Source organism: Oryzias latipes, chromosome 7 (assembly GCF_053564925.1).
Source record: "Oryzias latipes strain Hd-rR chromosome 7, Olatipes_Hd-rR_3.1".
Classification (NCBI taxonomy): Eukaryota; Metazoa; Chordata; class Actinopteri; order Beloniformes; family Adrianichthyidae; genus Oryzias; species Oryzias latipes.
Genome location: NC_136243.1, coordinates 30,424,315 through 30,452,218, shown reverse-complemented (window position 1 = coordinate 30,452,218; position 27,904 = coordinate 30,424,315). Strand labels below are relative to the sequence as shown.

The 27,904-nt window shown below is 37.4% G+C and overlaps 1 protein-coding gene across 6 annotated transcripts; it reads right to left on the bottom strand.

Moving 5' to 3' along the window:
- Positions 1–201: 201 nt before the first annotated feature.
- Positions 202–27,904, bottom strand: LOC101166380 (L-rhamnose-binding lectin SML-like). Of its 6 annotated transcripts, XM_023956410.2 has the most exons (13): positions 27,871–27,904; positions 27,686–27,787; positions 27,559–27,590; positions 26,608–26,697; positions 26,333–26,365; positions 26,181–26,243; positions 23,931–24,066; positions 21,108–21,217; positions 20,974–21,018; positions 20,754–20,886; positions 20,187–20,290; positions 3,439–3,531; positions 3,157–3,189 (listed from the first exon to the last, which is right to left on the bottom strand). In XM_023956410.2, the coding sequence occupies exons 4-12, from the start codon at positions 26,636–26,638 to the stop codon at positions 3,524–3,526; spliced, it is 663 nt and encodes a 220-aa protein (XP_023812178.1). In that variant the 5' UTR covers positions 26,639–26,697; positions 27,559–27,590; positions 27,686–27,787; positions 27,871–27,904; the 3' UTR covers positions 3,157–3,189; positions 3,439–3,523. The 6 variants fall into 6 exon arrangements, with proteins under 6 accessions (XP_020560129.1, XP_023812178.1, XP_023812179.1 ...); XM_023956411.2 differs by lacking the exons at positions 3,157–3,189; positions 3,439–3,531 and adding an exon at positions 18,493–18,833; XM_078949924.1 differs by lacking the exons at positions 3,157–3,189; positions 3,439–3,531 and having other exon boundaries at positions 18,493–20,290.

Genomic DNA, 27,904 nt, shown 5'->3' with positions numbered 1-27,904 from the left:
CCGTTCAAAATTTTATTTCAGTAACTTTCTCCTGAGTTTCCAAGTTGTACCTTAAATAAAGCTCCAAGCTTCATTGTTGTGTTTTTGAGCAACACATTTTTTAAGGGAATTTGTGATTTGGCTTGTTTAATTGAGTTTTTTTAGGATTGTTCCAATTCTTATTTCCTCAAACTAACTCTCAAGAACAGGCAGACAACTGGATCAAAATGCAGCAGGTTTATTAGCTCAGTTAAAAGTCCACAAAGTTAAATTAGGTTCAGGTAGGGCAGAGGTCAATAACAGGCATGAAATCAGTAGAGGAGAGACGGGGTGGTCAGGATCCAGGTGAGAGTCGGGGCAGGCGGCAGGCAAATAGAGTCAGACAAAGGGGCAGGAGACAGAAGATCAGATCCAACTACAACACTCAATAAGGAAGGCAGAGTGGCACAAACAATCCTTTCACCCTTGAAGGTAAAAGCTGAACAAATGCTAATGATTTAAAATGATTCTCATTATCTTCAAACTCACATTGTCTGATATTAGCAGATTAAAAAAAATCTGTAATCCTTAAAACTGAAAGAAATGTTAAATATGTGAACATTTAAATAAATCTATTGTATTTCTTGATCAATTAGAGATTTAACGTTTTTGCAATTTATAGTTGTTCATTATTTAAAAAAAGTGAAACAAATGTTTTTTAAAAGGATTTAAAAGGAAATTATTGATTGCTTTATATTCTTTTTATATATCGGTCTTGTTTTTTCCAAATAAGACCAATACTTGAACACATCAGTTTACTGAGATGTACGAGGCTTAATGTGATTCAGATTCATTGAAATAGTTATTTTTCTTAAAGCACACATAAAGCAATGCCACTTTCCTACAGTTTTGATCAAATCTTTTATGAGTGGCTTTTGATTGTCAAAATGGCAGCATTTCATTAGAATCTTTAAGAAGCAGCGGTAGATGGATCTGCCAAAAAAAGTGAGAAAAGACTTTTTAGTTTTTTTGCAGATACATGTCAATAACATTGCCATAGATAACGAGGGGTAAAACTGAATGAAATTTTGAATGAAGTGAATGACATTTGATATGTGCAGCTTAGAAAAAAAGAGGTTGGGAAAACAAAATGAAAAACTAGATGTAGGGACAAATTTTAGTATACTAATAAATTTGAGTTGTTTTGGTAAAATCAGTTACTTACAAGTACAAATATAAGCCAGCTCCAGATACTTGTAAGTACCATAACATGGGTCTCCAAAAATTGCATTGGTTGCTGGGATGGTGCAGCTCTCCAATTCATTACAGCTGTGGATGTAAAGGCACAAAAGTCAGACAGATGTTAACTTTTCTCTTTATTGTTGTAGTCTGTACGTGAAAATATCACAGATGTATCAGGGATGAACAATGTTAAAATCACGGAAAAAGTATGAATAAACCACGCAAAATCGATATAAATACCAAAATTCAGTAGTGACTGGTGCATCAGTCACATAATCTTAATGTGATATTTCACCATACACGCGATAAAAACATTATACATCAGTGGTACATGCATGAAAGGTTCGTTAGACATACATGAACATGCGTAGACTGGTCGTGGAAAACCACAAATGTGAGATTTACTTAATAATTATGTATAAACTACATAGAATGCTCATAAACTGTGCAACGCTCAACCAACAAAAATTTTGAACGACTCAAAACCGAATTCAACTAAAACCCCATCGGCGGACATCTGCGCATCTCCACGAAACTCTCATGAAGTAGGTACATCATGCATATATCAGTAAAGATGACACAGGAAAGTGTGCAAAATGTACATAGTGGCTGTGTGACCTTTAATGTGGCCATTAATGTCTTCTTGTGGCTTTTTTTTACTGGTTTGTTTTAAGCCTTTTGCATCCTTCAAATGTATTTAAGTATAGAAAAGGTGCTCTGCAAAATCAGTCTACCTGAACTCATTTGAAATGCTACAACCCTTTATTACTTAATTTCTGTTTATTATTCATCTTTTTTTTTTGCTGTAGTCTGAGTTTCAATAAAAATTTGTCTGTTTAAACCTGTTTGACAAACAAATCAGTCCTTAACATTTCAAATCAACATAGCACACCTATCCAGTTCTTACCTTTGAGCGACTAAGTTGGTTGGATTTGAGCAATGTCTGTTTTCAACCACAGACGGCAGTTGACCTTCAGAGCAGATGGTCTGATCACGGCGTCCGTAGTTAGCACCATAGACATAAATAACGCACCCTGGACCTAAAACAGAAACACTTTTTTGAATAAAAAGTCATGACGGAGCTCATATGGACTTTGCAGAGACGGTTATTTATTCTTACTGCAGATCAATTGGGCTTCGTCGTTTTCACATGTAATGAGGTGAACTGTCAAAAAAATTTAACAACCAATCCTTTATTAGATTTCCCCCAGGATGCTGTGCAGCTCAGTCTGATTTTTTCAAACATGAGACTTACCTGCTTGCAAACAGGTAAAGGTAGTCTGTAAGTATTTGTAGGTTCCCGGGCAGGGATCAGAAGTGCGAATATCGTTCATGTTGATCTCACAGCTGGTCTTCAAGTCACAGCTGAGAGGATAGTAAAAGCATGAAAGTTCATGGAGCATGTACCATATTATACCAACAATCGAGTTACCTGCTGTTTACCAACAAGTCTGAGGCTTGGAAAATAAAAGATTTTTACAAGAAGTTGTACCTGCTTCTAATGAAATCTTCAACCCCACGTAGAGAGCACATTGTGTCATTGAGCTGCGATGCAGGTCTGCTTTCATTGCAGGTCTGCATGTCTGCACGCCCATAGAGGGCTGACTGTATGTTGATCACTCCGTTTGCTGTTTCACAAAAGAGAAACAAGAGGATAATCATCAGAATCAGGTTTCCAGCAAATGTTTTACTTACTTTTAGCAAATTAGAGCGACAAGAGCAGCACAAAGCAAATCTGTTAAGGAAAGTTTAATTTCACCTATCACAGTTAAAATTAGATCAAATAAATTATTGCCAGTCATATCAGTCTCACCACATTGAAGGACCTGGACACTGTCGTTCTCACAGGTTGTTACTGTTTCTGCAGAAACAGCTGAAAATTGACAAATAGTAAAAGTGAAAAAGAAGTTTGCTTGTTGGATGTAAAGTTTCATTCAACCAGCATCTGATATTTACCTGATGCCATAAACAAGCAGAGAGCTGCAAACACTGAGAAAATAGAAACAGGTTCTCTTAGTTTTCTTAGCCAACAAAAGTAACTAAAAAAATAGTATTTTTAAAAATGTAAAGTATTTGCTAAAACTTAATTTTTGTAAACACTACAAACATGTCACATGTTATTACTAAAATAAATGAGCTTAAGAGCATTTCTGATTAAATTCACCTGAAACTGTGGCAGGTGAAGAGCCTACATGAATCCATACATTTGTTATAGTCATAAATCTTTGATCCACTCACACATTGCGGTGCTGTGTCTGAAGTGCTGCATGGTTTCTGAAGATCCTGACGGATGATGCTGAAATCAGAGAAGCTCTTCTATTCATTATATAGCTGGGTTATGAAGACAGAGAAGACAAAAAGAAATGTCATTTTATGATGACATGTTTTTTTTTTATTGAAATCTGCTCTGTTGACAAATCTTTTCTGAGATCATCTGTTCTTCTGGGAAGGTTTGTACTGTCCACTTCTTCCAAAGTTGCTCAGGTTGTAAATCGGATGAGTAAAGCTGTTCTTTTTTTTAATCTTCTGTGTGTCTCAGCAGTTTAGTGCACCACAAAGAATGAAAAGATGCAACATTACAGAAAATGATTTGTTTATGTTGATATTCAGTGGGTGAAGATTTAACAATTACATTATGCATGAAACACCAAAAGAAAGAAGAAAAAAAGCCAGTTCGATTCAAAGTGTGTGGAACTGCTTTGTGAGGTAGAGTTACACATTCGGGGACAGATTTAGGGTTTTTCAGGACTGCAGCTTTTAAAAAGAGGTCACAAAAAATGTTTTAGGGAGCAAAAGGAGGTTCTGATTAGAGCAGTGTTTTTCAACCTTTTCTGAGCCACGCAACTTTAACCTTAAAAAAAAATCCTGTGGCACACCAGCATCCAAAAAAAAAAAAAAAGGAGAAACTCATAGTCTGTATTGATCTACAGCCCCTCCACAATCTCACGTGCATTTTTGAGATAATTGTGTCAGAAAAGCTGGAAGCTGCAGCTGTTTTTTTCTAAAAGATGCAATAAAAGTTAAGTTAGAAGATTTAAAAACAGTTTGAAGTGTGTTCGTTGGTTTCCAGACGTTTAACAACAGATCTCCTTGTGCGCTGTCACTCTCACAACCCAATGCATCATGGGAGATGTAGTGCATGAAACAGCCGGATATCGCTTTTCAGAGCTTCATTGTTTTGTTCACTTGTTCCACGGTCTGATACCGGACTCTGTGGAAAGCTACACCGCTAAAGACGAGCTTTAGGTGGTATTTTTGTTAGAACTGAGCGACTTTATCAGCAGAATTAAGAACAAGGAAGTGAAGACTTTAACCACTTCTGATTGGTCAGATTGATGACATGTGATCAAGCCCCCCAAGAATGATTGGTGGAGACAGTTAAAAGGACGGGACTTTTCCAAAATACAGCCGAAGCTGCAGCTGAATCGTGGTAACGTCATTCTTATCAAAATGTCTTTAATAAAATAAAATAAACACAAAGAAAAAGTATTTTACGATCTTTTATATTCCTAACTCCTCAGTGTTTTATCAGGGCCTGTTTGGATGAACACAGAGCTGAAATCCTGGAGATGGGAAATGTTTTTAGATCAGTTAATGAGGGCAATTTCCCACGGCACACTTGACCATCTCCCATGGCAAGTGTGCGCACACTGGTTGAAAAACACTGGATTAGAGGATGCAAATTTATGTTTTGTGATGTGAAGCATCACAAAATTTGTTGCATCCTGAGGGGTACAACATGCATTTAGACCACAATTTGCCTCCCTGCTAACCAGGAAAGTGATGGTAAGAAGTAAGAAAATATACAATTTTGAAACTGCAGTTCCAGGACATCAAAATTGATGCTAATGTAGAGAGAAAAACAAAATCTCATCATGACAGGTTTAAATAAAGGAATATTAAACATCCACAATTTTAAACTATTAACAGTTAAATTGCAGTTGTTTTGATTTTTATTATTATTATTTCATTTACTTAGTGATGTTCAGATTCTCTGTTTACCAACACGACAATTCCTATTACCAAAGAACCATGTGTTTCAGGAAGACCTTCATTTTTTCAAAATAAATCAAAAATCAATAATACAACAATCTTGGTTGACCTTGTTGATCAAAGTAAAGCCCAGCTCTGGCAGAATTTCTACACTTTATTGGGGGAAAAATATTTTTTTTCACTCTTCGATTCACATCATAATTTGTGGACTACAACACAATTCATTGTCAATTTTAGTTCATTTTGAACGACCCGATTCACTGACCTAAAATCGATCATAGACATCTTTATCCAAAACTTCAACCAATGTGACTCAGAGAAAAAAAACTTGCTACTTAACAGTGCAGGTAAAGTTTTCCAGATTCCATGGATTTCTTACAAAATAATTAAGTGTAAATTAAATATGTGTGCAAAAACAGAAGTAAACAAGAATTACTGTTAAATCCATTCACATTTTGTTTCATGAAGTTCTACCCACTGTTGTTTTTCCTCATCAAAATGATTCAAAGGTAACATAATTAGAACATTCTGTACGTCTTTGCTGAATTCAATGTGTTTCCACACATCGGACTGGAATGATTGACTGATAGGTTTTTGCTGCATCACGTATGTGTTGTCTGCTGTGATTCACTTGGTAGTTTTTAATGTTAAAGTGAAATAAACCAACTGTGTTTCAATCCAAATTGTATTTTCTGAAATTGATAGATTTATTTTATTTTGAAAAGAAATAATAAAATTGCTCAGAGGCACCCCAGGGACACAGACACCCCCAGGCTCAGATGTAATATTTTTTTATACTTTATCTAAGCACTACTTTAATTGACATGAGAATAAGTCATAAAGCGTTGTCGCATTTGTGTACCGGTATGGTTTTTCTTTGTTTCTTGTGTATTGAGGGTTGTGAATGGAATGAGAGGTCTTTTTTGTGTTTTTTGGGTTCTTTTTGTTTTGTTTTAGGTTCTCTAGAACAGAGGAACAAAGACTTGTGGCAGCTCAGGATCGGAGTAAGAAAGAGTGGCAGCTTTTTAGGATTGGAGGATGAGATTTTAAATACATGGCATCTTCACTGCCACAGAGGGGATTTGAACTGCCTTTTTGTTCTTTATGACTAATATTTTTAGCTTCAGGGAGACATGTCAGACTCTGTCCTTTTTTCTCTTTGTTTGTGGAGGTCAAATAGAGCATTTGACATTTGAATTAGTTCTGTTTATTAATTTGGCCTTGGTTCACCCTTAATTTAAATGCTTTGTTTTTATTTTTTTTATCTCTGTATTTGGAATATTAAACCCTTCTTACCGAGAAAATCATATTGGTAGCTTTTTGGCAGTTTAATATCAAGAATCATTACCAGAGGAGACATGCTAACTTTGGCAAACTGGACGGAACGGTGCAAAAAAATTGAAGTAACTGGAAACTGTTTTACGGGTTGTTTTTGTTTTACAGTAAGGAAAACAAAAAAATGAGAGCGCCACAAAAGCGAGCTACAAGATAGCTGATTGCAAAGCACTGCCAACCTTTTACAGAAGTGGAATTCATTTAAAACTGCATGATGAAAGAACATTTGTCCTGAGACAAATCTGGCCCTCTTTCCAAAAGGTTTGGACAATCATGAATTAAGTGAAACCTCCCTTACATTGAATCAAGAAAAAAACAAAACAAATGTCTATGTGCTTTACCATTGGGAGTTGGGTCATCTAGACCCACTAGACAGTGCTCTGAACCTTTTTTCTTCATTGATTGGTGAACCTCACTGGTGTCCATGGATTACATGAAATCTTTCCACCTTTATCCACCTTTGTTATGGTAGGGAGAACAAGTCAATGTAAGGGTGGGGTCATCTAAGATAGCACAAGGGATAAATCACTATAAAATAAGATGACCAAGCCAGCAGACTCCACATTTCAAAATAGGATTTTATTGATCCCAAAACAATAATCAAAGAAAGAATAAAGTTTCTGGGAGAGCCTGTTGCCACCACTCCAACCAAGACTTCTCTCTCAATTGGGAAAAGTTCACCCATTATGAAGGCTTAGCCCCTCCCACAGGCCAATTAACTAAACACTTCCTTAAAACAAGTTCCTGTAGGATTCTTAAACACGACTCCAAAATTACAGATATTTAGCAGGAAAAAACATAGTAACGATCGAAATACATAAATAGGTTTGAAACAAAATCAATTAGACAGAAAGGGGAACAAAGCAAAAAAGAATCTGACATGTGAAGTCACTTCCTGTTTCCTGTGGATATGTATGCTGATGTGTACAATGCTCTGGTTCGGCTGTTTGTGGAGGGAAATTTACATGATGAGTAAGATTCTGTTTAAAACCAAGTGTGGGCCCTTGGAGTTAAACCCAATATGAAATGTGAGCAATTTGTCTGTCTGGGTGTGTGCATGTGTTCGGTGTAACTAAACTGCTACTGGGCTGGGAGAAAAAGAGACAAAACAGACAATTTAGGCTGGTGTTCAGGTGCAGTCCTGCAACCTGTGATGCTACTTTGTCACATGTGCATGTAACTCATTTTATGTTATTTGCATCTGTGTGTAAAAATCTTCTGCTATGAACTGACAAATTTCCATCTGAATGTGTTCCTTTAGAGTTACAACTTCAAATCTGTGATTACAACTGCTCAAATGTGCTTCTGCGTGTGCTCGAATCTGCTGGCGCAAATCACAGGTACGCTACAACTACACTCTGAATTCTGACACATTCCTTGCGATCAACTAGTGTCTAAACTGATCTGTGTCCGATAATGGGACTGGGGGGGGAGGGAGGGTTGGAGAAGGCGGAGTCATCCAATCAGAGTGCAGCACTTAGAGGACTTGGTAAAGTTAGAAAGATCTTCACAGTTTCGTATGTGAAGATCACATATTATATTATAAGTATTCACAAGTATTCACATTTTATATTATAAGTTCTCAAAACAAATCTACAAATGCGTTCTTTTTAGAGCATTTTTACCTTCATACACTCTTACCCAAAACAGATAAGGATCAGTCTGCTCGTGAGGAGATCGGACCCAGGTTGACACTCGTGGTACTTTATCCTGTAGACCAGACGTGGGCACTGAGGGCCGCATTCCTGCATGTTTTCCAGCATACCCTGCTCTGGCATGTTCTAATTGGCTGGACACACCTGAAGCAGGTAATCAGCCATGAGTAGGGCAAGATTATTGGCTGGACACACCTGAACCAGGTAATCAGCCATGAGTAGGGCAAGACTATCTGGAAATCATGCAGACACACCGGCCCTCGAGGCCTGGAATTGCCCACCCCTGCTGTAGACGATAGTGTTGGGACGAGTGACACTGGTGCATCAGCACTGTGCCGAGAGCTCAAGAGGGAAACCTCGTATGGGTGCGTGTATTGCTTTAAGAAAGAATCACGTGACCGTTACAGGAACTGTATCGTTTGGATGTGCCGCGCCAAAGTGTGTTTATCAGGAAACAAACTGTCGTGGTTTTTTTGGATGGAGATTTGCTTAATCATGGATCGTCCTAGGAGGTGTTCCCCGGTGAGGAATAATTCTGATCTCGTGACACTAAACAAGGTAAATCTTTTTCTCCTTTATATACTATTTTTTACGGTGGCGCATTGCACTCACTTTATCAGTTTATCAAGTTGATGACCTCTGATACATATGATAGTCGGTTAAAGAGCCTTACAGTTGCTTTATTCATGTGATCATGTAATTATGAGATCCTGATCTCGTAATCATGAGATAGGGTGTCTATTTTTTTAACAAGTGAATGCAATGTTCTTGTAAGAGGTTTGAATTGTTTTCAGATAAATTAACGTTTTATGTTATTGTAGGTGAAGTGTCAGCTCTGCTTCACAGAGCTATCTTATATCAATAAGAGCATTTCATCAATGCTGAGGCATTATAGAGCTCAGCATGGCAATGAAGAATTGGCAGATACTCGTGAGAGTACCCCAGGTATGTTGAAATTCTCACTAAAAATTGTACTAAAAAAAACATGCATGCAAACAGAAAGGCTCCAGGCCTGGTATCAAACCTTCAACCCTCTTGCTGTGAGGCAACAGTGCTAACCACTACACCACCATGTCGTCTAATGTCTATTTGATATTGTTTGTAAAAATTACAGTCCTTTTATTAAGCTTTTGACAAAATAGTTCCTTTTGGCTTGCAGTTCCTAACAAGCAAGCAGTGGATGAGGCAGTGGTCAATATGATCATCAAAGACTGTCAGCCACTCAGCTTTGTTGAAAATGAGGGATTCAGGGAGCTCCTTAAGCTTATTGTACCCCTGTATGCTCTACCAAGCAGGAAGGTATGTTTAAGAATTTTTATTATATGTTTGTACTAACTATATAACTATATTTTATTGGTGTAACAGTATTTGTATGGTTATTTTCAGCCAGAGATATGAGGAGGAAAAGGAGAAAAAACCAAAAAGGACCTCCAGAGTGCCGTTGCTGTTACTTTAACAGCTGATATGTGGACGTCTATGAATATGGAGGCATATCTAGCTGTTACTGGCCACTATGTGGACAAAGAAAGTCATGAACTCCATTCATCATTCTTGGCAGTGCAGCATTTTCCTCAGAAACACACTGCAGAAAACATTGCCACGGTTAAAAGGAGCCTCATGGAGGAGTGGGGAATAGCATAAAAGGTCAGGTGTCTTGTCACTGATGCAGCAGCAAACATGACTGCATGTGCTCGAATGCTGCAAATACGGCATACCAATTGTATAGTCCATTCTCTGAATTTAATTGTGAGAAAATCATGTAATCAAATCCCAACAATAACTGAAATACGCAACAAAACACGACACATTGTGACATACTTTTGATCGAGCGAGACTGCTAAAGAGAAGCTCACTCAAATACAGCAACAGCTGGGAACACCGGGCCATAAATGAATAAAAACGAGGTGCCATAATGATGGAACAGTACCTACCAAATGTTTGAAAGAATGACTGAGCAGAAGGAGGCAGTCTGGGTGTCACTGGCCTCATTAAAACCTGACATCACTCCACTGACTCCAGAAGAATGTCAGATCATTAGATTAGATTAGATTTATTTATTAATCCCACGAATGGGAAATTTCCTTGTCACAGTAGCATGGAGTTTGGCACAAGTATGTACAGACAGTAATGACAAATACACATTTTGAAAGAATATATACGAAAATAAGAGTGTTCTGAAAAATAAACAGGGAAAGAGATGTGCAGGAATATAGAAGTCATCTGTATATACAGTTTTGGTACAGTGGAATAAAAATGAAAAACTATAAAACTATTTACTTAGGCTGGTGTTGAACAGCCTGATGGCAGCTGGGATGAAGGACCTGCGGTAGCGTTCCTTCTTGCATCTTTGAAGAGATTCTCAGGGTTCTTGCTCCTTTTGACCAAGCTACAAGACAACTGTCTGAGGGAATAAAGGGTCTCTGGGTCGACGGTCATTTCCATGATGAGAATGCTCCACATTGAGCTTCAACGTCAGGCCACAACAGTGACAAAAACAGCTGCTCAGCAACTGGCTGAAAACCTGAGGAAGCGGCTAACTGACACTATTTGCGGCATGGAATCTCTCAGTGTGATGACTCTGGCAACTCTGTTAGATCCCAGATTTAAAAAGAATGGATTTGCTAGTCAGCAAAAGGCAAGTGAAGCGGCGAAGAGACTGCAGTCAGAATGTGCAGAAGAAATGAGGAGCCAAGAGCCTGACCCAAGAGAAGAAGAACCTAGCTCTTCACATGGGTCAGAACCCAGTTCAGGTATGAAAATACATTTCTTTGGAACTTTGTGATGTGATATATCATGTGATAATAAAGTAATGATTAACTATTTTTTTAGGGCACAATCCCTGGAAAACTTTAGATATGGAGGTTGCAGAGACCCAGAATACGAGGAACGCAACATCTGACTTCATTATTGAAGTCCAACGCTACCTGGCAGAAACAAACACACCTAGAAACCAAGATTCTTTGCAATATTGGAAATGGAACCAGGAAATATACCCACATCTTCATCAACTTGCACTTAAAAACTCTGCTCACCATCCTCGCCTGTACCATGTGAAAGAGTATTTTCCAAGGCTGGGGAGCTGGTGTGTAAGAGGAGAAATCGCCTTGGAGTAAAGACACTCCAAAAACTTTTGTTTCTCAATAAAAATTCATGAACTAATCACTTTTTTGTCTTTTATTTCATATGATTTAACAGTTAAGTTGACAGATGTGCACATAAGTTAAAAAATTGTAACTCTGATTTTTACTCTAATTTGCTATATTTTACATAACAACTATGTTTTAGCATTTACATGAACAAGGAATTTCTTTACCTGCAATGATTTTATAACTACTGCAGGGGTCACTATTGGGTGACCAACACAGTATCAATACAGTGCCGACAGTTTGTTTAGTGTGTCAATACACTCCTTGAGGTATCATCGTCCCATCACTAGTAGACGAGGTGGAAAGTTGCAGTTAACGTAAAGCATGAGAAGCGAGAGCAACAGGCAAAACTAGAGACCAGATAATGCACCATAGAGGGGCAACAAACTGGAGACAAATGCTGGAGATGGATCTTCTTAAAAAGAGCAGGCAGGTGATGAGATGAGTGCCAACAGCTGGGTCCAATCTGGAAGGTAGAGCAGAGAAGGGAGGGGGGAGGAGAAGACTGCCAAGAGGCACCATGACAGTCTTATTGCATTGGTTTTGAACTTCCTTGAAAATCTCAATACACCAGCAATCTGACTAATGTGCAGAAAAACAAAACTTTTTATAGAGAGGTTTGCATTCATCTACACATTGTATTTAGTAAACTGAGTAAAACAAAGAAAACTGGGAGATGAAAACATAAATTTATTAGTAATGTCTGAGTTATGGAACCTTTATTTATCCAGCTAGGTCAATTGAGAATAATTTCTCATTTACAATGATGACCTTTTGCAGCAACAATACAGTATATTTCATAATGATCAGGTTATAAATGTTTGCAGACAAGTGTTTCATTCCATGGGATCAAAAAGCTTTAATGTTACATCTCTGTCATCAGAGGAACTTAAACTACATGGTAGCGGACAATTGTTTATGAAGATTACAGGTTCGATTCCCGCTTGCCCATGTGTCGAAGTGTCCTTGGGCAAGGCTCTGAACCCCACCTTGCTTCTGGTGGAAGGTTGGCACCAGTGTTCGGCAGGGTAGCCGCCACTAGTGTGCGAATGTGTGTGTGACTGGGTGAATGGGACTGTGACTGTAAAGCCCTTTGGGCCTTCAAGGAAGGTAGAAAAGCGCTATATAAGTATGCACCATTTACAATTTATGCAGTGGATCTTGTAGAAGAAAATTGTGAATTGGGGCTCACTTTTCAGATTATCACATGAATGGGGATTTGAGAAACTGAAGAAGTGGTATGAAGTCGTATTCACTACTCAGTACTCATAACAAATAGTGCGTTGACCATTTTGTTGTGTTATCCGAACTTGCAATTGCAAAATCAAGTACCCTAGATATTTCCGAAAAGTCACTGCGAAAAATATATGGACCACAATGCGTGTATATTAGCTTTCAGTCAGAGCAGTGCTAAATTTCCAGCAGCGTTCGGTAGGTTGGTGCCTTGCTCCCGCCCCTTTCTCCTGATATTTTTGTGATGATTGACAGGTGATGTTGGAGCAAAAACAAAAATATACGTCTCACACCAGGTGATCTGCGCAGCGTTGAGTTCACCTGGGTGATCTCAAACATGCTTATTGTGCGTCTTGGCTGCACTTATTTGGTGTCACCAACATAAATTTCCATCAGTTTTTGGAGCCTTTCTCTGATCTCAGGTATCCATGTCGATTGTTCTGATCTCCAGTGAACATCACCCGTTCTTTTACAGTTTACCTTCCTCTGTCAGTTTACCTTGTTGCATCTTCAAAAGTGCAGAATAAAATGTGACACTGAATTTGAAACAGCACATTGTAATTTCTGCATCTATTATTAAAGTATTTATCAGTAATACAGTGGAAATTAGTAGATTTGGTTTGCATGTTGATTTACGGTATGCACCCCTGAATTTTCAGTTGGGGGCCACAGTGCTCCTAGTGAAAAAAGTTAGTCTGGAGCCCTGCCATTGTTTCCAACATGGTTAAACCCTCCCAAACCCCACCCATCAGCGTGGAGCAACAGGTCTACAACATTTGTCACTCTGGAAAACACCCTGCTCCAAAAAAAGAGTCAGGCAAGTGATGCCAATGACAAACCTTGGAGTACCTGGTCCAGCAGCTTGTTCAGTCACTGGTGCAAAGTTTGATGGACCCTCTCCAGTTATATAGCAGGATGGTGGGAGTGAAGATCGTCTGTTATACCTTCTCCACTAGGCAATCTCCCATGTTGACAAAGGGAGGTGTGCTGTGGGGCTGTTACTCTTTAACACAATTCAACCCCATCTGCTTCAGAAAAAGATGACCACCATGGCTGTTATTCTTCATCTCATTATCCTGGATCAAAGACTACTTAGAATAGTGACAGACCTCAGTTTGTTAAGTTGGGAACACGTGTGTCATCAGCAGTGCTAGTGCTCTACAAGAAACTGTTTTCTCTTCTTTCTTCTTCACTCTTTACACATCAGATTTCTTATTACAACTAAGAACTCTGATTACTGATCCTTGCCAGGGAACCTACAAATACTTACAGACTACCTTTACCTGTTTGCAAGCAGGTAAGTCTCATGTTTGAAAAATCAGACTAAGCTGCACAGCATTCTCAGTGTAATCTAATAAAAGATTGGTTAACATTTTTTGACAGTTCACCTCATTACATGTAAAAACAACTAAGCCCAATTGATCTGCAGTAAGAATAAATATCCGTCTCTGCAGTGTCCATATGAGCTCTGACATGACTTTTTAATTAAAAAAAAGTGTTTCTGTTTTAGGTCCAGGGTGCGTTATTTATGTCTATGGTGCTAACTACGGACGCCGTGATCAGACCATCTGCTCTGAAGGTCAACTGCCGTCTGTGGTTGAAAACATACATTGCTCAAATCCAACCAACTTAGTCGCTCAAAGGTGAGAACTGAATATGTGTGCTGTCTTATTTTTAAATGTTTAGACTGATTTGCTTGTTTAACAGATTTATATCAACAATTGTGTCATGAAACTTAGACTAGACTAAAGAAAAGATGAATGTTTTTCCACAAATTAAGTAACAAATGGTCGTAGCATTTCAGACAACTTCAGGTAGACTGTTTTGGAGAGCACATTTCCTTTACTTAAATATATTTGAAGGAGGCAAAAAGCTTTGACAAAATTAAAAAAAACCAGTAAAATAAAAAATAGCCACAAGAAAACATTAAAGGCCACATTAAAGGTCACACAGCCATACGTAGATTTAGCACATTTTCCTCGTGTGAAACTTCAATCTTGCGCAAAACGTGCTGGATTCACAAATGATTTTTCCTCCATTCATCGGTCTCCGGTTTTGAGCTGTCTTTTTGTTGGTTGAGCATTACACGGTTCACCACTATTTTAAGTAGTTTATACACAATTATTACATAAATCTCACATTTGTGGCTTTCCCCGACCAGTCCATGCATGTTCATGTAAGTCTAATAAACTTTTCATGTATGTACCACTGAAGTATATTGTTTTGTGTACAGTGCACATATCAAATTAAAATTATGTAACTGATGCACCAATCATGATTGACTTTTGGCTTTTATGTTGATTTTGCTTTTAATGTGGTTCGTTCGTGATACATGTGTGATGTTTTCACGTCCAGACTACAACTTTTCTCTCTTTTCCACGTGTATTCACGTATGACCAATTTTCTATGTAATATGCGCAAAAAGTACGCAGTGGCTGTGTGACACGGCCATAAAGTAACCAGAACATGTAAGTGGCCCTGTGCAGTACAAAAGCACAGATAGAAGAGAAAAGTTAAGTTTGGACTGAAGCATGAATAGAGTTCGGGCTCATTAACCCTTGTGCTATCCGATGACCCCACCCTTACATTGACGTGTTATCCCTAACAGGACAAGGGTGGATAAAGGTAGAAAGATTTCATGTAATCCATGGACACCAGTGAAAATCACAAATCGTTGAAGAAAAAAGGTTCAGCGCACTGTCTAGTGGGTCTAGGTGACCCAACTCCCAATGTTAAAGTGCCTAGGATAGCACAAGGGTTAAGAAACTGGTTTCATGTGATCAAAATAGTTGCTAAAAGCAGCTTCACCTGGTTGGGTGTCTACCTGTGATCCTGTTTATGTACTTCATAGAGACCTGACCAGTTAAAGGGATTTATTAAGAGCAGTTTTGCTGACACCAAATGTTCATTCTTTTCTTTTTAGTTCATTAAGGAGTGGCTGTTTTTGACTATCTAAAGCCAGATTTGTTAGGCAAAAAAAGCTATGTGAAGAAAATAAATTTAGACAACATCTGTCTGACTTTTGTCCCGTTACATCGACAGCTGTAATGAATTAGAGAGCTGCAGCATCTCAGCAAGCAATGCAGTGTTTGGAGACCCCTGTTATAGCACTTACAAGTATCTGGAGCTGGCTAATTTGTACTTTGTAATTTGTAATTTGTACTCGAAGGTAATTGATTTTAACAAATAACTTGAATTTATTAGTATACTAAAATTTCTCCCTACATTTAGTTTTTATTTTTTTGTTTTCCTGAACTCAATTTTTCTAAGCTGCACACATCAATATTCATTCATAATCTATGGCAATGTTATCAACATCTGCATCTACAAAAAAAAAAAAGTATTTTCTCTCTTTTTGGCAGATCCAACTACCGTTTCTACTTAAAGGTTCTAATGAAATGCTGTTTTTTTGACAATCAAAAGCCACTTGTATAAAATATGTGATAACTTTATAAGTGGCATTGCGTTTATGTGTGCTTTAAGAAAAACAATTATTCCAATGAATCTGAATCACATTAAGCCTCGTACGTCTCAGTGCTTAAACATCTCAGTAAACTGATGTGTTCAAGTATTGGTCTTATTTGGAAAAAAAAAAACAAGACCGATATATAGAAAAAATATAAGCAATCAAAATTGCTTATATTATTAATTAGAATAATAATAATATTGTTTCTGAAATAGTGAACCACAAGAAATGACCAAAAAGTTAAATCTCTAATTGATCAAGAAAGACATTGGATTTAATTAAATGTTTACACATTTTAAATATTTCTTTCAATTTTAAAGATCACAGTTTCAAAAGTAGCAAAATAATTATTTTTAACCGTTCAATATCAGACAGTAGGAGTTTGAGGTTAGTGAGAATCATTTTTAAATAATTAGCATATGTTCAGCTTTTAGCTTTAAAATAATTTTGATTTTTTTTTGATTTATTGATTTATTTCAAGCATTGTCAAAGCAATAAAGAATTTACACATATTTATCAAACTCATTACAGAAATGATGAAATGCATAGATTAAAAAGACAGAAAACAAAACAAAAAGGTCACTTAAATTACATTTGCTTAATAAAATACAGTGATCATTAACTGAAGTATAAGTAGAGTTTGATTTATTGCTTGAAAAGGAGTGGGAATAAGCAAGCTTATATAATCCCACCTCTACGGAGTTCATTCATTTGATAGTTTTACAGAGTTTTAAATCCAGTTCTGATCAGATAGATTCTCTTCAAGTAACAAAATCCAGTGCCTAGTAATGATTGATGATATTCAGAAAACATTCATTCATGATTTCAGTAAACAGTAACGGTACCGATATGTAATAATGATTGATTATCATTAGAACACATGATAACATTAAACCAGAAATTATTGCTACACATTGCAGATCAAGTAAATAAAATCAACAGCTTATCGATTGTAATTAAACATTTCAGTAATCATTATTGCACATTACAATGCAACACTCAGTGGTTGCAATTAAAAGAGCTTTGATTATTTCATCACTATCAAGTTCACACATGTATTTGGAATTATTCAAACACCTGTTGATCCTTAAATCCTCTTATCTTCATATCCTGAAATAAGAGTTTCTTTATACATTTTCTTGAATATTTGAACATTTCTTAAGCTCATTACTTAAACCGTTTCAAAGTTTAGTGCCACACACCGACACACAAACTTTTCTTTGTGGTTCTTATCAGTTTGATCTTGAAGTTACTACATCCCCTCAGTCTGTAGCCTCCTTCATTTTCTAAGAATTGTTTTTGGATATTGAATGGTAACGATTTCCAACTGGCTCTGTATAAAAGTTGCGCAGTGTAAAAAACCACAAGGTCATACAGTTTTAAAAGTCTTGATTGATAAAATAGATTGTTTGTATGATCAAGATATCCGGCTTTATGTACAACCCTGACGGCTCGTTTTTGAAGTAGAAAGAGAGGATGTAGTGAGCTCTTGTAATTATTCCCCCAAATTTCTATACAGTAGGTGAAATATGGTAATATTAAAGAACAGTACAATAAATATCTGTTGTATCCTATTATATGTTTAGATTTATTTACGATTGAAATACTTTGAGACTTTAGTTTTTTATATGTGTCTGATGTGTGGCTTCCAACTTAGTTTTTCATCGATAAAAACCCCTAAGAATTTTATTTCTGTAACACGTTCGATTAAGAAATTTATCTCAATTGAGAGCTCTTTATTTGCGTTGTAGTTTCCAAAAACATCACTGTTTTATCTGGGTTCAAAGATAATTTGTTGTAATCCATCCATAGTTTTATTTTGTTTAACTCTGTGTTCACCACCTTGATAAGTTCCCTTTAATTGTCTGTAGAATAGAATATATTTGTGTCATCAGCAAATAATGAGTTTCATAAGCTTTGAAACATTGAATATATCATTTATGTAAATATTGAATAGCAGCGGGCCCAGAATTGATCCTTGTGGGACACCACAACTTTTCTTTTTAATAAAGCCTATTAGTAAGTGGCTGCAGTTATGGGAGGAGACAAGATTCAGATTCCTGATTTGGTTGAGTGTGCTGACCCCTGGAAATGTTGGGTGAACCATCACCCTCCATGTGTGCTTCCCCATGATTCTCTGCAGGGAACTTGTCAGGGAAGGCTAAAATCTGTAGGTCTGGACGCTAAGCTGAGGGTTTAGTTGTTCCTCTAGTTTTGTTTTTAGCCATGTTTATCGTCCCTCTGATAGCTGGAGAAGTTAAGACATTACACGGGCTCCCAAATCTCTGGCCTGAGTGGTTTAATTGTCAATTTTTCTTGTTGACTTTTCTTTTACTAGCAGTAAAGCTGCTGAGGACTTTTTGAGATGCTTTTAAAAACTAAATTGTACAATTAGTGAATTAGGATCCTGTGTTTAAGCCCCCGCACCACTACCACCACCACCAAATAATAGAACTGAAGAACATTGTTTTTAAGAGTAAAAGCATTTAATTTTGTAATGAAAAATGCAACAATCAATCACATATACTACACTTTTGGTTGGTGTTGCTGATAAAGTAAAGTCCAGTTGTGAAAGAATTTTTACATTTTACAGAAAAGACAGTATTCTTAAAAGAAAAAATATTTCTTTGTGTGTGTGTGTGTGTGTGTGTGTGTGTGTGTGTGTGTGTGTGTGTGTGTGGGGGTGTTTTATACTTCGTTTTATAACTAGATATTTCACTTGTCTAGTAAAAAGAAAGAAATGTTCCACTAAATCAAAGGTTGTAAATAAGATAGAATAGGACCAACATCACCGAATTAAAGGTTCTGTGAAAACAAAAAGAAAAAAAAAACATTATCATTGCATGACAATAATATAAGTACTAAGGAATTTTTGAAGAGTAAAAGTCACAGAAATCATTTTTATGGTGTAGGAAAAACATGTCAGCCCCCAATTGTGAAAGATCTCCCACAATACCAAGATGAGAGGCTTATAATTGGTATCATTGGTATATCACAGGGGTCGGGAACCTATGGCTCGCGAGCCATATATGGCTCTTTTGATGGTCACATGTGGCTCGCACACAAATCCTTAATTATACTTTTTTTTTTTTTCAGTAGACCAGTCCTGCTCGGGGGCGATGCGATGCCAGAGGCGTGCAGTAGTAGCGGTGCTTGGAGAGAAAACTATCAGTTTACTATTATCTATTATTTCACAGAGTTTGTACCAGCCGGAAACCTGTGAATTGCCGTGCCTAAAACTGCGCGCTCCCGTCTCTGACCACGTATCAACCAGACTAGACCATCAGCAAAACCACCACGAGAAATGCTCATCATTTATTAGCAACAGCATAACAATGTTATTAAAAAGAATCCACAAACTTATTGTACTTTAAAAATGTTGAAATTACATCAAATGCACACATTCACTTGTATATTTAGTTTTAAACATACTGTTGCGGTCTGAGTTGGACTCGGTGGCTATTGGGCCGCGTTAAAAGTTCTGGAGTTCATTGAACGCATCGATCAAGCAGAGATCTGATTGGCTCTCAGTTCTGTCGCTCAGCCTGTTGTTAGGGAGTTTGGACCAATGGGATTCAGCTATGGGCCGAATAAGGGAAATGGGAGGGCTGACGCGGCAGTGAGCGAATATAAAGTTGGGAGAAGCGCTCTCGTCTCGGCGGGAGAGATTCAGGAGTTGCTGAATTAATTGTACGGCGTTTGTTGCGGTCTACAGAAACCAGAATAAAGAACCCTAAAAGAGGTTAAGTCTCCTTGTCTCGATGTGGGAAAGGGACACTACATTATTGTATGGCTCTTTCGAAAATACATTTAAAAATATGTGGCGTTTATGGCTCTCTTGGCCAAAAAGGTTCCCGACCCCTGGTATATTAGAAGGAGATCAAATGAAAAAAAAACAATCCAGAAAATCTTGTTGTCTGATTTGGTCATCGGTAGCAGTCTGCTATGAAGCTTTAAGGAGGCGCACTAATGTGCTACACCGGGGGCTCTTACTCAACCCCGTATGCCACCTTCATTAGTCCAGACATTTGTTGTCTTACTAAATACTTTTTACCCCCACAAGAAGTACTTCTTTTTTTGTTGCAGCAAAAACTTCTGTGAATCACAAAAAATTAAGGATTTGTTCAAATGAATTGATACGTTTATGGTGTTACTTACATTTACAAACATAAGACAACTCCAGGTACTTAAATGTTCCAAAACAGGGATCTCCAAACACAGAGCCGCTTGCTTTGATGGTGCAGCTGTTTCTCCCATTACAACTGTGGATTTAAAAGGGGTAAAAGTGAGACAGATGTGGTCCTTTTTACACTTTTGTACAGCATTTTATCAGAGTGTGGTGTCTGGCCTTTAAAAACTAGAGAAAAAATATTGCCATTCATTTACCATGATTTAAAAACTACCTTAAAATCGATAATTAAAAATTAATTTCTGAGGTTTGGTGCTGAATGAGTTCAGTTTATTCATTTTTATTTATTTATGATCATATTTGATTTCACAATTTGATTTCCACAATATATTATTTTAGTCTTTAATATGTATTTACTGTTCTTACATTTGAAATCATTATTCTTCTGTATTGTTAATGCTCAATAGACTGTTGTGTTGTGTTTCTGTTTATTTTTTTATTCTTTACACCCTTAATACGTTTTTCTATGTGACGACAAAAATAAAAGAATAAGGTTAAGTAGAGGTTTTTATGCAAAACCCCCACCTTACCCTCACCTTTGGGCGACTATCTGGGTGGAGTTGGAGCAGTAGACATTTTCAACCTGGGAGGGAGGTCGGCTGGCATAGCAGACAGCCTTGTTATCACGTCCAAAGTAGGCACCAAGGACAGATATGACCCGTCCTTTATCTGAAAGAAAAAAATAATGTGATTAATATAAAAGAAGCTACATACAAATAAACATCCATTGTGATTACAAAGTAGATGTTTTCTTACCGCAATTCAGATTTGCATAAGACTGGTAGCATGCAATGAGGTGAACTATTAAGAAAATAGGAAAGTCATCATCTTTTTATGTAAACTTTACTTAAGTTCATGAGCCTCTTAATTTCTATATTTTGCAAACATACTTGCAGGCACACAGGTGAAGTTAGTCTGTAGATATTTGTAAGTTCCATAGCAGGGATCAGGAGAGATCACATCGTTTGTGCTGATCTCACACACCTTCTTTCCGTTGCACCTGAGAAAAAACAAAACAAAATAACCCAATAAAAATGTAATTACAAAACGGTTGGAACAGTTGGAAAGAGATTTCTCTGTCTTCCTTTCATTTTGTCTTTTTTTTGATCAACACAAAGAGTCAAAGACTACGGCAAGCTACAGCATTGTAGCAGCACACAGAAAGACATACAAAATAGAATTTGAAAAAGTTTTAAGGTAGGTAATTTAACAAACTAGACTATTTTAGAATGACCTATGAGGGCAGTATCAGGGAGTTTTTGGAGTGCTTGTTATTTTTTTTATGTACTGTAAATGTTTGAGTTTTGTGGTCACGTCTGCGTATAGCTCAATGTGCCCAATGTCTGCACATTTCTTTCTTTCAAAGCTGTTTCTTCTCGTTCAGGGCTGCTGGAGCTTATCCAAGTCACTTGTGGACGAAGGCTGGAAACACCATGTACAGGTCGCCAGTCTATCCCACACCCATGCACACTAGAAATTGCACCCTAGGGGCAATTTAAAGTGACCAATTATTCTATGGACGATGGGAAGAAACCGCAGTCCCCGGAAAAAACCCACGCATGCACGGGGAGAACATGCAAACTCCACACAGGAAGGTTCTGCATTGATGTTCTGTTTCAGCTGGGACTTAAACCATGGGCTTCATGTTTTGACGCAAGAGTGCTAACCGCTGCACCACCGCGCAGCTGACAGCAAATATTTAAAAAAAACTGATGTTTAGCTATTGTACTATTTCTGAAATATGTATTAACTATAGTTAAAGTACATTTCCCTAATATAAGTAAGTAAGAATTAATTGAATAAATAAATACAATTTATGTGGAGTTCAGACTATTCACCCTAAACTGTCATAAATACAAATGTAACCCAACAAAACCTGTAAAATGTTTGTGTTTGGTCTGTAAAATATGGAGCAAGTGTCCTGACGTTAAAAATCTAAACTATATCTCGTTCCCACAGATTAATATCTTGTTCCCCCAAGATAATATTCCGTTCCCTTGCAATACTATTTCATTCTCTCGAAATAATTAATTTGAGCAACTGGAATAACTGAGTCGAGGAAAATGAATAATTATTCACATCATAAGTCATTCATACACGGATATTTTTTCTCCGTTCGTTCGCAAAAGCAGCTTTCAGCGGTAACTTCCGTGTCTCTGTGACCCGCATTTGTTCAAAAAAGGAAAAAGAACAAGAATGATCAATTTATTATTGCATCAATGAATATAAGAATAATATCAAAAGATTTATTATACCTAGGCTGCTTCTCCATACGATTCACCGGACATAGCTCCGCCGCGGAGCTCTTTTGCTTGTAATGCCGGCATTCGGGCAGCTGGCTGGCCGGTAGACAGACAGCCAGCTGATATTATGGTTTAGGGTCGAATAATAATATTCAGGAGGACTTGTCTTTAATTATTTCGAGACAACGAAAAAGTATTTATAGGGAACGGAATATTATCTTGTGGGAACAAAATTTTAATCTGTGGGAACATGATATCTTTTAGTTTTTTAATGTGCGAATGATAAGTTGTTGGGAAATTAGTAATGCAGATCTATTGTGTTTAAGGGCCCGTACACACCGGGACGAATATTCGCCAGGCGTTATTCGCCAGCGTTTTTCGCCACGTTTTTTGTGTTCACACCCAGGCGATTTTCGCTGACGGTGAGCCGAGCGAACATGCAATTTCATCCCCTGACATTAGATGGCGCTTAATGTAAACAGAAATACTCCTGTACACAAGGTGGCGCTGCGCAACTTTACGCTTCTTAAAGTCGCTTTTCACTCAGAAGAAGATAGCAAGTATTTACGCGCTTGTCAGAATAATACAAAGAAAACATGAATATTTCAAGCACCAGTAGCTCCAACTGGTACTTGGTAAGGGGATATTTAAGAATGTCCGTCATTATTTCTTTGCGGCAGTGTTGACGCTACTTGGCGTCTATCTTCTTCGCTGGTATGTAAAACACAACTTGGGGGCGCTCAAACACAAAACTGCCTTGCTGAGCAGTTTTGTGTTTGAGCGCCCCCAAGTTGTGTTTTACTGTAACTTCAGAAGCTCCAGACACGTGTGCAAAAGCGCCATTCTCATTGGTCGAATAGATTTCGACGCGACGCGTCGAAAAAAAAAAACGAACCCGAGGCGTTTTTTTTTTTTGACGCTTTGTCGCGTGGCGTTTTTTCGCGTCGGTGTGCACACTCTCATTGGTGCCCTTTGTTTAGTCACGAGGCGTTAAACGTCGGCGTAAATCGCCGGCGAAATTCGTCCCGGTGTGAACAGGCCTTAATGCACGTAAAAAAGAAAAGAACACGACAGATCCGAGTTGGTAAATAAAATTGTGGCAGTAATTTGTGGCTATTTTGTGTCCTTTTAACTTTCTAGTAAACATTTCACAATGGAGATAAATATTATTTTGAAAATAAATATGTAGTGGCAATAATTTTGCGGTCTTTTATTCTAGATTTGTCATATTTGAAAATCTTGATTAACAAACTGCAGTTACTTTAGTCCTTTCAGTTGATTTTTTATTTAATAATACAAAACAAAACATTACGTCCATTTTAGTGTCTGTACAAGTAGGACGAGTGTGAAAATCAAGGTTTCAGTCTTCTAACGTATGGAAACAGAGATTCTTCTTGAGTAATCTTTGTACGTCTCACATTCGAGACAGAGTCTTTTCACTGACTCAATTAGCAAACTCTTTCTTCCTACCTGTTTTTGACAAAATCCCCAGTTCCATTTTGAGAGCATCCTGTGTTGCTGAATTCCCTTGGAGGCCTGCCTTCACTGCAGGTTTTGTTGTTTTTACGTCCATACAGGGCAGACTGCACCCTGATCACTCCATTCTCTGTTTCACAGAAGAACCACAAAAAATTAAATTAAGGCTGTTTTTGTACATCTAATTTGTTATCTGCAAAGGATTAGATAATTGTGTCCTCTATTGTTTCATAAAGTTTGAATAAAGTACATCAACAATGTTAGTGTGTCTGTAATGTTACATAAATTATGTATTTGTGAATTTATGTATCCACAATATTAGTTTGCTAGACATAATTACTTTTTATAATTTGTGCACATAATATGGTACGAAATGTGTTTTGTTGTTGGTAAATTACCATTTGGTAAATCCAATATGTATTTCAAATATTACAATGTGTACAGTGTACTACAAATTTAGTTCAAACAAATTAATAGATTAAAAAATTTAGTCAGCCACTAATTGAGCAAGTTCTCCCATGTAAATAGGTGAGAGAAGCCCATGTTTTTTTATTCTAGGTATACCTCATCAAAATAAAAATAAAAAAAATCCTAAAAATTACATTTATCTGATTTTTATTGGCACAATTTATTTGCAAATTATGGTAGAAAATACTATAGTATATGGTCATCTACAAACAAGCAATATTTCTGTCTCTTACAGATCTTTGACTATATCTGTAAGAGGAGCATTTGTCCTCCACTTGTCACCTGTATTAAGGCACCTGTTTGAACTTGTTATCTAAATAAAATGCACCAGACCACAACCTCAAACAGTCACACTCCAAACTCCACTGTGGCCAAGACCAAAGAGCTGTCTAAGGACACCAGAACCAAAATTGTTGACCTGCAACAGGCTGAGAAGACTGAATTTGCAAAAGGAAAGCAGCTTGGTGTGAAGAAATCAACAGAGGGAGCAATTATTAGGAAATGGAAGACAAACAAGGCCACTGATAATCTTACTCTATCTGGGATTCCCTGCAAGATTTCACCCTATGGGGTCAAAATGATCACAATAATGGTGAGCAAAAACCCCAGAACCACATGGGGGGACCTAGGGAATGACCTGTAGAGAGCTGGGACCAAAGTAACAAAGGCTACCATCAGTAACACACTATGCCGTCAGGGACTCAAATCCTGCAGTACAAGACGTGCCCCCCTGCTAAAGCTAGTATGTGTGCAGGCCTGTCTAAAGTTTGCTAGAGTGGAAGATCCAGAAGAGGATTGAGACTTCCTATGGTTAGATAAAACCAAAATAGTACCTTTGGGTAAGAAGTCTTTTGGTCATGTTTGGATGAGAAAGAATGCTAAGATGCATCTAAAGACCTTACCTTCTGTAAAGCATGGGAGTGGAAACATCATGCTTTGGGGCTGTTTTTCAGCAAAAGGACCAGGACGCCTACTCCATGTAAAGGAAATGTATGGTCAGATACTGAGTGAAAAACTCCTTCCATCAGCAAGGGCATTGAAGATGAAATGCGGCTGGGTCTTGCAGCCTGACAACGATGCCCGGTTAACGAAGGAGTGGCTTCATAAGAAGGATTTCAAAGTGCTGAAGTGGCATAGCCTGTCTTCAGATCTCAATCCCATAAATCTTTAGAGAGAGTTGAAAGTCTGTGTTGCCCAGTGACATAATTGCTCTAGAGGAGTTTTGCATGGAGGAATGGGCCAAAATACCAGCAAAGGTTTGTAAAAATCTTGTGAAGAGTTAAATGTATACAACAAAGTATTGAGTTGAACTTTTGTTTTTGACCAAATACTTATTTTCTACCATTAAATACCTTTGATGAAAAGTCCAGGCCTCTTATATTTTGAAATGGGAGAACTTGATTAAATACTTTTTACCCCACTGTAAATGTTTGTTTCTCTTTCGGCTTTTCCCATCCGGGGTCGCCACAGCGAACAAGTCGCATGGTAAACTTGGCAATGTTTTACCCCGGATGCCCTTCCTGACGCAACCCTCTCAAAGCAACAGGGCTTGGGACCGGCATATAAGTAGAGAGGGGAACAGGGAGCAGCCAGGAGTTGAACCTGGGTTTCACGAATGGAAGGCACCGCAAACCAGCACGAGCTAAACCGGCTCCCCACTGTAAATACACTTTTCAAAATTGGACGTGAGTAAAAAACATTATTTGAGATCTACATGCAGCTTTCTCCAGTTAATGTCCTATTGTGTATAAAGTTTCAGGAGCATGTCCGTCTTACCACATTCTAGACGATGGGGAATGTTGCTGTCAACACAGGTTGTGACTGTGTCTGTGGAAACCCCTGAAATGAAAAGGATTTTAAGTTTAAAAGTTTAAAAGTTTGTTTGCGTTTCATAAAGTTTCATTCAACCTTTGTCCCATGAGATTTACCTGATACCACGAACAGGCAAACTGCTGCAAGCACTAAAGCAAGACAAGAATAATTCAACAATCAAACAAAATCATAAATGACTTCTTGTTGCAATTTAGTTTATCCTTTTGTAAAGAAATAATTGAACATTGTAAAATGTACAATATTTCAGATTTGACCTAAAATATTAGTCTTTGTGCATTTAAACATCAAATTCAACTAAAACTGAACTTAAGACTGAGCTCTGAAGACAAACAATATAGGAGTTCCACTCAAAACTCATTCCTAGACTTACACATTGTTGTGCTGAGTCTGAAGAGCAGCATGGCTTCTGAAGATCCAGACCGATGATGCTGATGCCAGGAGTGTTTCTGTATTTATACTGCTGTGTAGACATTCCAGATGAAATTGATACTTGAAAAACCCCCAGATCTTAACAATGATACACTGTTTTACCTAAAACAAGGAAAGCGATAATGAAAAATCTAAAAGAAACAGGAACTGTCAAAACCTGAACTTGTTCCTCTTGCTTTTCATGCACCCCAACAGGAATCTTTAACAAGTCTTAATGCATTGGTTTTAAACTTCCTTGAAAATCTCACTGTGCCAGCAACCTGACTAATGTGCAGAAAACAATTTTTTATAGAAAGGTCTGCCTTTTTCTACAAATTGTATTTGGTATATTGAATGAAACAAAGAAAACTGGGAGAACACATTACTTTATTAGTAATGTCAGAGTTGTTGATATCCAGGTAGGTCAATAGAGAAGAATTTCTCATTTTCAAAGATGGACTGAGTTTTTATGGATGCAATTGCTGGATGCGATGCTGTTAATTATCAGTTTATGAATGCTTGCAGACTAAAGTGTTTCTTTTCAAAATAAACTGCCCCTGAAATTTTCAAGAAGTCTTTGTGAAAAACCATTGTGCATCAGTGCTCACTAGACTGGTAAATATAGACCACAATTACTTTATGTTTGAACAGATTTTGTGAAAACCTGTATTTTAATTGATTTGTTTTAATAAAAAATCCAACCTTTCATCATCAAAAACCAGTGGATTCATAAATATTCATTGTAAAATGTTTGCATTTATCAGCTTTTTACTTTGCGAAATCAGTGACACCATATTCGCTGTTTAAAAAAACAAAACGTAGTGAGGATGGTGTTTTTAAAATCCAGGAACTACATTTTCACGCACTATATTGTTTCTTAGTCATAAAGTTTTATTCAAGCTTTGTCTTTTACCTGATGCCATGAACAGGCAAATAGATTCAAGCCTGGAAAAAAAAAAAAAACAAGGATCATCAACCAACTTTAGTTTCTTTGTATGTTAAAGTCTGGTAAAGAACGACTTAAAGACTGTAAAATGTACAATTATATTAGGTTTTGAATTGCACGTTGTTGTTGTGTAAAGATTCCAGATGATGGGGAATGTTGCCGTCAACACAGGTTGTGACTGTTTCTGTGGAAACCCCTGAAATGAAAATTTTTTTAGCGGAGCAAAAGTTTGTTTAAGTTTCATAAAGTTTCATTCAACCTTTGTCCCTTGAGATTTACCTGATACCACGAACAGGCAAACTGCTGCAAACAC